General features: G+C 39.7%; 1 protein-coding gene across 2 annotated transcripts in view; it reads left to right on the plus strand.

The window, feature by feature from the left end:
- LOC115290778 (disintegrin and metalloproteinase domain-containing protein 5-like) overlaps nt 1-12,144 on the plus strand; it is a 110,433-nt gene that overhangs the window by 57,216 nt on the left and 41,073 nt on the right. For both annotated transcript variants that reach the window (XM_029938612.1, XM_029938637.1), the window contains exon 14: nt 6,950-7,145. In XM_029938612.1, the coding sequence (XP_029794472.1) occupies nt 6,950-7,145 (196 nt within the window). The remainder of the gene's footprint in view (nt 1-6,949; nt 7,146-12,144) is intronic.

A 12,144-nucleotide genomic window follows, 5' to 3' on the forward strand; every position in this document is an offset into this window, starting at 1 on the left:
TTTCTATATTATTTATTTCTGTTCTACTCTTTATTATTTCCCTTCTCCTGCTGGCTTTAGGCTTTATTTGCTGTTCCTTTCCTAGCTCCTTAGGTGTAAGTTTAGATTGTATATATAGATTGTATATTTCTTGCTTCTTGAGATAGGCCTGAATTGCAATTTACTTTCCTCTTAGGACTGCCTTTGCTGCATCCCAAAGGTTTTGGACTGTTGTGTTTTCATTTGGATTTGCTTCCATGTATTTTTAATTTCTTCTTTAATTTCCTGGTTAACCCATTCATACTTCAGTAGGATGTTTTTTAACTTCTATGTTTGGGGGCTTTTTTTCCTTCTTGTGTCTGACTTCAAGTTTCATATCTTTGTGGTCTGAAAATATGCATGGTATGATCTCCATCTGTTTGTACTTGTTGAGAGTTGATTTGTGATCCAGTATGCAATCTCTTCTGGTGAATGTCTCATGTGCATTTGAAAAGAATGTATATTCTACTGCTTTAGGATGAAATATTCTGAATATGTCTGTTAAGTCCATCTGGTCCAGTGTGTTACTCAAAACCATTATTTCCTTGTTGGTTTTCTGCTTAGGTGTCCATTGCTGTAAGTGGAGTGTGAAAGTCCCTTGCTATTATTGTATTATTATCAATGAGTTTCTGTATGTTTTTTATTAATTGATTTCTATATTTGGGAGTTCCAAGTTGGATACATAAACATTTATAATTGTTAAGTCTTCTTGATGAATAGACCCCTTAATTATAACACCCTACTTCAAATCTTGTTACAGTCCTTGGTTTAATATCTATCTTGTCCAATTTATGTATGGCTACGTTGGCTTTCTCTGGATGTCCATTAACCTGATAGATGGTTCTCTATCCCCTCATTTCCATATGCAGGTGTCTTTAGGTGTAAAATGAGTCTCCTGTAGGCAGCATATAGATGGGCCTTTTAAAAAAATCCATTCTAATACCTTATATCTTTTGATTAGAGTATTTAGCCCATTTATACTCAACGTAATTAATGGAGAAGATGAATTTAGTGCCAGTGTGTTACCTGTAAAGTTGGTGTTTCTGGTGATGTCCTTTGGTCCTTTCTAGCCTTTGTTGCTTTTGGTCTTTTTTTTTTTTTTTTTTTTTTTTCTGACTCAAAGATTTCCCCTTAAACTTTCTTTGTAAGGCTGGTTTAGTGGTCATGAACTCCTTTAGTTTTTGTTTGGTCTAACTTCTATATTGAATGACAGCCTTGCTGGATAGAGTATTTTTGGCTACATATTGCTTCCATTCAGCACATTGAATATATCTGGCCACACCTTTCTGGCCTGTCAAATTTCTGTGGACAGATATGCTGATCCCAACTTGATCCCTTGTAATTTAGACTTTTTACTCTACTTTCAGGATTCTTTCCTTGTCTTTGTAATTTGTGAGTTTGACTATGATATGTCTTGGTGATGGCTGGCTTTTTTGAATTTAATGGGATTTCTCGGTGCTCCTTGGATTTTGAAGTCTGTGTCCTTCCCCAAATTAGGGAAGTTTTCTGCAATAAATGGCTTACACAGACCTTCTGCCCCTTTTTTCTCTCTTCATCTTCTGGGGCTCCTATAATACAAATGTCATTATGTTTTAATAAAGAATTGACTTCCCTAATTCTGCCTTTGCGTCCCTGACCTTTGTTTCATTCTTCTTTTCAGCTTCATTATTTTCCATAATTTTATCTTTTATATCACTAATTCACTCCTTTGGCTTATACATCCTCATTTTTTATGGCCTCCATTTGGGTTTGCATATCAGTTATAGCATTTTTTAATTTTAGCCTGACTAGATTTTAGCTCTTTTAGCTCTGCAGAAAGGGGTTCTCTGGTGTCTTCTATGCTTTTGCAAAGCCACCTAGTATCCTTGTCATTGTTCATTTAAATTCCAGTTCAGACATCCTACTTATAACAACATTGACTAAATCCCTGGCTATCATTATTTCCTGTTCTTTATTTTGAGCTGAATTCCTCCATCTTGTCATTTTGAAGGAAGAAACAACAACAACAATAATAGAATGAAATAAAAACAAAAATTGTGCAAAAAATAAATAAAGGAAGCTAGGTCCTAGGTGTGTTTTGGTCTTCTTGTTAACAGAGAAGAGAGCAAAAAGTAAAAATTTTTAAAAATTAAAAATAATAAAATAAAACTTTTGTTTTTTCTGTATCCAAGAAATAGAAGAAAAATAACAACAAGAACAAAAACAGGCAACAACAATGAAAGATGAATAAACAAATGACAAGCAAAAAAACCAAATGAAGCTAGATGCAGTTTCTCCTAGAGCTAAACTCTGCAGCAGTCTCTGGTCAGAAGACTAAGTTCATGGAAAGGATTCATCCTGGTCTTCTGGGGGAGGGGCCTGCTTGCTGTTTTTCAGTTCTGCTTGCCCTAGTGGAGATGAACCTCGAGGGCCTGGGGTGTGGGAGGTCTTGGTGTAACAGTTCCTTTCTCCATTTGGTGGCGCTCTTTAGCTGCATGGGGTCTATGAGTGTTGGTGGGCTAAAGGTGAAAATGGCTTCACACTGCTCTGTAGTCTCCAGAGTAGGAAGTTCATGCCCTCACGGACACGGGATCATGTATTAGTCATCCCTCCTGTATCCCCCACTTCTGTCAGCACCTTCCCCTGTGTCCCAGGTGTCTGCCTACCAGGCAGCATCTCTGTCCAGAATTTTATCTCGGGTATGGCTGTGTTTCAAAACACCACACTTCAGAGACCCTTGGGATTTGGAAGCAGTGATCTTCTGGGGGAGGGTGTCACCACACTGTGGCCGGCTTGTTCCAGGAAATTGTCATGGCACATGGCATGTGCGGTGGCAGGGGCACAGAGTTTATGGGAAGTCACGACACACAGCTGGCGCCAGGGATTGCTGCCTTCCACCAGTGTCTGTCTGTCCTTTACGGATGAATGAGTGAAGGTGGCGGCTTGATGGGGCCCGCCCTGTTTTTGGCCCACAGAGAGGCTGCACCACCTCTACCAAGCACCCCAAGCAGGGGCATTCCTTCTCCTCCAGCACTCCAGGGTGTCCTCAGAGGCTCTCACACTCCCAGGGCTCCACCCTGCTTCTTCCTGGGGACACCACCAAGGGCTGACCTCTGAAGCTTCAGACTCTGCTTCACTGTTTGTAAAAAATACTGGTGGTTTTGGAACACTCTCCTTTTCCCCTGTCAGGGGTTTTGGGGGACAGTTTTCTTAAGGGTGTTTTCACTCTTTCTCTTTTGCTGCTTTCAGGGGAAGTGTTTTCTTGGGCAAATCTGATGCTGCTCCTACTGCCCCCGATCTCTTTGGGAAAACGGCCCTCTCCTCTCTGTGACACCGGCACTGCGGCTCTTCCCTCCCCCAATTCACCTCTGTGCACCATGTGCCTGTTGTGTTCTTGCCCTCAAACTATACAGATTGTTCTGTTAATCCTCAGAACAACTTCCTAGGTATGCAAAATGGCTCGCTGTCGATCTAGCCATGTTCGAGGGAGGAGACAAGCCCAGGATCTCCGGACCGCTCCACCATATCAACTCCCCCAATCCATAGGCTTTCTTAATCTTTTTTTTTTCTTTTTTGTTCTTCTGACTGGATAATTTTAAATGATTGCCCTTGAGTTAACGGTTTCTTCTGCTTGATCAGCTGCGCTCTTAAAGTTTTGTGATGGAATTTTTCAGTTTAGTCATTGCATTCTTCAGATCTAGAATTTCTTTTTTTGGTTCTTTTTTTTTTTTTAAATCATTTCTCTCTTTGTGAAACTTCTCATTTCATTTGTGTATCGTTTTCCTGATTGTTTGTTTGTGCTCTGTTGTCTGAGGTTATGATGATTATTTTTAATTTTTTTGTCAAACATTTTGTACATTTCCATTTCTTTTATTTGTCTTCACAAGACATCTGTTGTTGGCATCACGTTTCCTTGATTCTTGATGTTTCTTGAAGCCTTGAACTTCACATTTGAAGTGTTTCCCATCTCTCCTAGTTTTACTAACTGGCTCTGAGAGAGAGAGACTGGGTAGTCAGCAGTCAGCGCAGCTAGAGTTTTGGGGGTCTCTCAGACCTTTTTTATGGATGTGCTCATTCCACTCCTCTTCCAGGGTTGTTTCACACCTCCAGGGGAGTGGAGTTTAGGATTGTACACCTTCTCTCAATCCCAGAAAGCCAGGCTACGGAAAGCCTCTCAGAAATTTCTTGCAAAACAGTGCCTGAAGTGTTCAAGGTTGTGCAGTTCAGCAAAGCCCAGCCAGGTGCTGATATTCCCGTGTTGTCTGCAGGATCGTGCCCACTTGTTGGAGGCTCATGGGCACCATCTGCTGGAGAGTTTGTGGTTCTGGTTGCAGGTTGTGAGTACCAGAGGTCTTAGTTGGCTAGCTGGGGGTGTCCTCAGAAAAGTCTTCCTGCTGGCTCATGAGGGAGGCCCTTGCTGAAGTCTATAAGCCAGTTAACCGAATACGTGGCTGATTGTTGTAATCTATGTGCTGGTTTCCCTACTTCTACGTGTCCCAAGACTATTTAATTAAATATCCCAAATCCCTAAGTGTTCTGAGTGGGGTGGGCAGTGTTTTGCAGGAGAAACCAGACTCTCATCACTTTTATTTTCCCCTGTTAGAGAAATCACAAGCCAAAGGAGTCTTCTTGGCATTGGGCTGTGCCACCTTGAGGAATGAATGGTGTGGATAAAGTGAAACAGTTCTTACCATCTTCAGTGTATCTACTCTCAGACTTTTTGTTTCCCCTGGGGACTAGAACCTTGCAAACAGATTATGTCATTCAAGGTAGTTGTTAAAACAGGCATTTCTGTATGGATATGCAGCCAAGAATCTCCTGTTTTAAAATTTGCTGATGTTCCTCTCTTCTTTTCCATTATTTGACATGATTTAGTCCTAATTATTCATATTAAGTGTAACTTAAAAAAATTGACTAGCCTATGAAACACAAGAAGTATAGCAGTTTCCTAAATTCCCTGACATTGCTGCATCAAAAGGGAATGACTCAAACCAGTTATATCAGCAGGGATATGTGAACAGCTGCCGTTGTGGCTGGAGTAGTTCTTGGGCCTAGTTGTACAAGCCCCAGTGTGAGCTTTCTGGTGTTTATAATACCCTCTTTAATATGCGGTCCAGGCTGGTGTGGTGGTCGGAGGCAATAAATCAACCGACCCTTTCCTCGTTTAGTTGTGTAAAGGCTCATAGACCTGACAATGAATTATTACACATTACATGTACAGACTGACAGTCTTGGCAAAAATGAAAATAAATTTTAAAAAAGTAAAAAAAACAAACAAAAGATTTTAAGGGAAAGCACTTCAGAAACAAGGAATCAGCCTTTCTAAGTTTTAGGGCCATTTTGGAATTAGGGAGCCAAGTAAAGAAAAATTAACACCTCTTAGTAGAGGAGCAAGTGGGATGATAACACTTGGTTAGAAGAAAATTTGAGGAACTGCACATTTATAAGTAGTACTGGAAAAGAAGTTGGGTGAAAGAAGCCAATCTGAAAAGGTTACACACTCGTGATTCCAAATATATGACATTCTGGAAAAGGCAAGACTGTGGAAAGGACTATGAAAAGATCAGCGATTGCCAGGGATGAAGGGAGATGAATAGGCAGAGCATGGGGGATTTTAGGGCAGTTAAAATGCTTTGTACGATCCCATAGCAATAGATACATGTCATTGCACATATATGTTCAAGCCCATAAAATTTATAACAACGAGAAAGAACTTTCGTGTAAACTATGGACTTTGAGTTATTCTGATGTGTCATGTAAGTTCATCAATTGTAACGAACGTACCGCTTCAGTTGGAGATGTTGGTTAGAGGGGAGGCTTTGTATGTACTGAGCAAGGGTTATATGGGAAGTCTGTACTCACCCCTCATATTTTCTGTGGCCCTTAAACTGCTATAAAGGATAGTCATAACAATAGAAGAAATTAGAATAAATGCAATATTTCCATTTATACATTTTATAAAAGGAAGCATATTTTAAAGAAAGTGCTATTGATACTTTTTTATTATATGTTTATTTTCCTTTAGAAACAATTTTGATCATTGGTTTTGATTTGAGTGTTACCTCTATAAACTTGGGTGACACCAGTATTGCATTTTGTCTTCCCACCTGTCGCGTGAAGAATTTGTGTCAGAATTGCTGTATATTGCAAATACTTGACAACATGGAAAAAAGTATACAGAAAACCTATTTTGAGGCGTGGTGAATGTTACAGAGTCTGGGCCTCTAGGACCTCTGAAAGCTAGAACAAATCTGACTTAGTCTGCATAGGACAGTGATGAGAGCAACAAGGAACTGGACTTAGGTTGAGGGAAGGGTTTGCAGTGATGATGTTTGGATGTTTGTTGGTGAAGACAGGTATTCAGAAAGTGAATCCTGGAAGCTATTAGCTAAAGAACAAGTGCTGAAGAGATCAGAGATACGTAATTGAGGAAGTTATTGGGGTTTTTATTGCAGTTGTTTACAATATGATATGTGAAATAAACCTTTTCCTGTGTGTCCTTAAATTACTTTAAAAAATCTAGAAACTTTTTTCGAAATGTTTATGATGTATATTTATTGTTTTGTAAACGGTTGCTGATTTATGCTTTAAGGAACCTCATATGGAGAAATTAGAGGCTGTCCATGTGAGCAAAGCCATAAATGGATTGGAAGTAACTTTTTTGAAAGTAATCTTTATATTAATTCCTTAGCTCTACTTTTTGTCTTTCTTTTTGTAAATAATGATGAGTTTCTCACTTCTCTCACGAGCATTACCACAGCATGCATTTACCACAGTAAATGTAATCATTTAAATATCTGTGCAATGCTTAAGTAGTTAATGAGAAAACAATTTTCTCATTGCTGTTAGAAACTTAGGAAAAAGAAAATGAGTGAAAATTTAAAACCTGAAGAGAAGTAGAACTTGAGTATCATTGCTGTGTCATATTTTCTTATGTTTTTTTCCCTTCTAGATAAAATCAATTGGTATGCAGTGTAGGAAATCATCTGATGAATGTGATTTCACTGAATACTGCAATGGAGTTTCCCCACACTGTGTGCCTGACACTTATGCACGTAACGGAGAAACTTGTGATTCAGGTGATTCCTTCTGTTACCAAGGACGATGTCGGATATTTACCCAACAGTGTAGAAACTTGATTGGAGGAGGTAATGACCATGACTTTCTCCTTAGTTCCTAAATTCTGATTATTACAAGCTCTGTTATTCAATTCTATAGAACAAAAATGTAAGTGGGATTTGTTAAGTGACGTCTTGCCTAGTGTGTATTAGTGTTAAAGGAAAGAAAATTTTCTTGATTCTGAAAAATGAGAAAACCCCAGAATTTATGTGGAATTTTTGTTTGCAAAGGAAAAAACATCAGGTGGAAATGCAGCTTCTCAGAGTATTACATGGAATTTGTGGTGGTGGGGTTTAGTTTAGGCTTAAATGCAACAAGGGATTTTACTGGGGCAAAGGAGAGCTCACCAAAGCCAGTAGGGAGATTCAAGGGAAGGAGATTCACCCTCTCATTAGAAATCTTACCACAGTGCAGTGCCTATCAAGCAGCGAGAGACCATCTAGCTCTCAGCTCACCCAACATAGAAGGATTTGCTTGGATGTCCAACATGCATATATTTTCAAGAGGGATACCCAAACATCTGGAATCCGTCTTTCCAGTTCTGGGACCTCTGTGGGTCTAAACTGTCTAGATGTCCAGGGCCAGCAGGAGTGGCAGCTAGAGCTATTAGACACCAGTGGTGCGCCCCCTGCTCACCACCACGGGAGTGGACAAGTAATCCTAGCTCCCAGCTTTCCATGTGGGAGGCAAATACTTGATCCATTAGTCCAGAGCTCCAAGTACCAAACAGAAATCATGAAGCATACAATACACCCACAACTGAAAAATGCACTGGAGGCAGTCAATACAGACTCGATCAAGCAAACAAAATGATCAGTGAACTCAAAGAGAGGTCACTGGAAATGACTGAGTAAGAACTGCATGTAAGATAAAAGAGTAAGAAACAATGACCTAAGGGCTTATGGAGCCCCATTAGTGGGACTAATATATACATTATGAGAGTTCCAGAAAAAAGAACAAAGGATCAGAAAGCACATTTGGGGCATCTGGGTAGCTCAGTCTGTTGAACATCTGACTCTCAGTTTCAGCTCACATTTGGTTTGTGGGATCAAACCCCTCATTGGGCTCTGAACTGACAGTGAGGAGCCTGCTTGGTATTCTCTCTCTGCCTGCCTCTCTGCCCCTCCCCCACTTGTGCTCGCTCTCTTTCTCTCCCCCCTAGCAAAATAAATTTTAAAAACGTTAAAAAAAGAAGGCATATTCAAAGAAATAACGCTTAAAAACTTCCCAAGCTGGAAGAAGGGAATGGGATATGCAGATCGAGAAAGAGCAAAGAATCTCAAATAAGGTGAACCTGAAGAAATTCGTAAGATACATTATAATAAAATTGACAAAATTCAAAGACAAAAAGAGAATTTTTAAAGTAGAAAAAAAGAGTAAGTTTTCACGTTCAAAGGAACCCCCATAGGACTTTGAGGGGATTTTTCAGTGGGAACTTCACAGTCCAGAAGGCAGTGGGAGGATATAATCAAGGAAAGAAAAAGCTGCCAACAAAGAATATTGTGTCAGGCAAACTGACCTTCAGAAATTAAGAGGAGATAAAATATTTCCAGACGAACAAAAGCTAAATGAATTCATGACCACTAGACCTGCCTTACACAAAATGCTAAAGGCAGTAATGGCAGCATCATGGTGGCGTAAGACATCCCTCTTTTTGTGTTTCCCTATTAACAAAAAAATCCACATATATTTATTATATATCAGGTCTATTTTAGGAAGAACAGAAGATGGGAAAATTGTTTCCAAGCCTTAAGAAATTAAAAATTTAGGTGTAAACACTTAAAAGATGATGTTAAAAGAGTAAAACACTAATTGGTAATGGGCTTCAGAGTAAGGAAATAATACAATGAAGCTTTAAAAATGTTTTAGCTATATTATTTTAAATAATATATAAGACAGTGTCTACATATCAAAGAAGTTGGTTCTTTTGTCTTTCCACAAATTTTTTATTGTGTTAAAATACATGTAGCATAAAGTGTACCATCTTGAACCGTTCATAACTTTTCATCTTGTAAAACTGAAACTCTATACCTATTAAGTAATAACTCTCCATTCTTTCTCCTACCAAGTCCCTGGCAACCACCCTTCTACTATCTGTATCTTTGATTTTGACTATGCTAGGTACCATATCAGTAGAATCATACAGTATTTATCTTTTTGTGACTGGCTGATTATTTCACTTAGCGTAACATCCTCAAGATTGGTCCATGTTGTAGAGTATTGCAAAAATTTCTATCCTTTTTAATGCTGAATAAAATTCGATTGTTTGTTTGTATACCCCACGTTTTTCTTTTTCCATACATCTATTGATGAACACGGCTGGTTTCAAATTTTCAAAGTTTATTTTTATAATATTTTTTGAGAGAGACAGAGAGAGAGAGAATCCCAAGTAAGCTCAACATTGTCAGCACAGAGCCTGACATGGGGCTCAACTCATGAACCATGAGACCATAACCAGAGCCAAAACCAAGAGTAAGATGTTTAACCGACTGAGCAATCCAGGCACTCAGGGCCTGCAGTGTTTTTACATGGAAGCATTTTATGAAAGTAGCTTTCATTTTCTATCTCTGTCTCAGATCTTAAATCACAGGGGACTAAGATGATGCTTCCTTTTGACTGCATTTGCTCTGTACTTCAACTGCCAAAACACCTTATATGGACATATTTAGGAGTAGCTGCTTTTAGTACTCCTGAATATTGGGCATAGTGTCACCAAGTGTCACCAAGTGCAGGCCCTTGAGTCTCCTCATCCCTAAACAGAAACATAAATACCTGCCTACCTTCATTACAATCCTGCTCTGGGAGAATGTGGTGGGAAGCGCTGTGAGTTGTAAAATACAAAGGGTTAAAAACTAAGGCAAACAATCACATAAAAATCTACAAAATAAATACCTTTCTGTAAAGAAAACAAAGCAGGTGCAAACAAACAAACAAACAAACAAACAAACAAAAGAAAGACCCAGATATTGACTTTTACTTGACTCTACCAGGCAAAAAATGCATTTGCTTTATGCCACTACCTTATCAGAATCTCTGCAAAGAGCATGTCCACAGCAGATTGTTGTGGTTCCTGATGTGGCCAGCTGTTGGCGTTGCCTGTCCAAGAACATGCACCCACTGGCTTCTGGAAACAGCAGAGTCAAGGTCATATTCCAGAATGTCCCAGATTAACTTCAGTCACTGTCTTTTGGTCTTGTGGTGATCTCAGTTCAAAGGCTGCAAACTGGAAGCAAGAGTGGAAGGTTACTGTGCTTTCGGCCTACATCATTTGGAGAGATAGGTAATGGAGTGATAGCAGACATAATCTTGGGGAGAAGAGGACATTCAGGAGAGGGCTGGCCAGAGCAGTGGGTATTGATAGCCAAGAGAACAACCCCGGAATACCTGCCATCTTATGTCCCAAAAGTTGAGCTGAAAAAGGCCACAGAGTTGATGTTGGTTTATTCAGAGTGGTGGGAGATCCCAGGAGCCCTTGGAGATAACCTATATTTTACTGCTTCCATTTTTCTTCCAATATGTAGAAGATGGAGCAGATTACTGACCTGGCCCCCCAGGCCACTCAAAAGAACTGAGGGCTGGTTGGAAAGAACTGTTCTAATGGCAGTAAAGCAGGGTTATGAGACCATACCTGTCCCTATCTAAAATGTAGTATTTGGTTTATCATGGATTTTTCTGGCCATTCATTTTGATTTTTAAAAATATTGCACTAAGGTGTTATTTGAGGAGCACCTGGGTGGCTCAGCTGGCTAAACGCCTCATTTTGGCTTAGGTCATGATCTCATGTCAGGCTCTGTGCTGACAGCGTGGAGCCTGGAGCCTGCTTCAGATTCTGTGTCATCTTCTCTCTCTTCCTCTCCCCCATCTCTCTCTCTCTCATAAATAAATAAATATTGGGGAGTGAAATAGTATTATTTGAGTATCGAGCTTTTGCTACTCTGCTCCCTTAAAATTTGCACCATCCTAATCCTTGCCAGCGGGTAGAATTTGGAGGAATTGAGAACTTTGAATTAGATTTATTCAAACGAAATAAACTCACATCAGTAATGTCAATGGGACAAAGCAAACAGATGAAAATTACTTATTGGATGGCTTCAAGAGTAGGCTTTTTCAAGAGAGAATTGCTTATTATGATAGATTCTGCTCACAAATCTATTTTGACATATTTTGTAGAATCCTTTATGTGTATGGTTGTGACAGGAGAGAGAATGAAGTTCATTGAGCATGTTCTTCAACTATGAAAATCTGTCAAGTTGCTGAGAGGAGCTCCTTTGCCAATTAATAGTGGTGACAGCAAAAGGTCTCAGTTTTTATTACATGTGACTAATATGACCAACACAACACACCTCTAAATAACCAAGTTAAAGTGCTGGGGCAGCTATTTTTACATTTGATTTTTTAATTATTTTATTTTATTTTTTAAAATAGTTTATTGTCAAATTGGTTTCCATACAACACCCAGTGCTCTTCCCCATGAGTGCCCCCCTCCATCACCACCACCTCTTTTCCCCCCTCCCCCTTCCCCTTCAACCCTCAGTTCGTTTTCAGTATTCAATAGTCTCTCAAGTTTTGCATCCCTCTCTCTCCCCAACTCTATTTCCCTCTTCCCCTCCCCCTGGTCCTCCATTAGGTTTCTCCTGGTCTCCTGTTAGACCTATGAGTGGAAACATATGGTTTCTGTCCTTCTCTGCCTGACTTATTTCGCTTAGCATGACACCCTCGAGGTCCATCCACCTTGCTGCAAATGGCTAGACGTCATTCTTTCTCATTGCCATGTAATACTCCAGTGTGTATATTTACCACATCTTCTTGATCCATTCATCAGGTGATGGACATTTAGGCTCTTTCCATGTTTTGGCTATTGTTGACAGTGCTGCTATGAACATTGGGGTACATGTGCTCCTATGCATCAGCACTTCTTTATCCCTTGGGCAAATCCCTAGCAGTGCTATTGCTGAGTCAGAGGGGAGTTCTATGGATAGTTTTTTGAGGAGCCTCTACAATGTTTTCCAGAGCAGCTGCACCAGTTTA

This window comes from Suricata suricatta, chromosome 1, assembly GCF_006229205.1.
Source record: "Suricata suricatta isolate VVHF042 chromosome 1, meerkat_22Aug2017_6uvM2_HiC, whole genome shotgun sequence".
Classification (NCBI taxonomy): Eukaryota; Metazoa; Chordata; class Mammalia; order Carnivora; family Herpestidae; genus Suricata; species Suricata suricatta.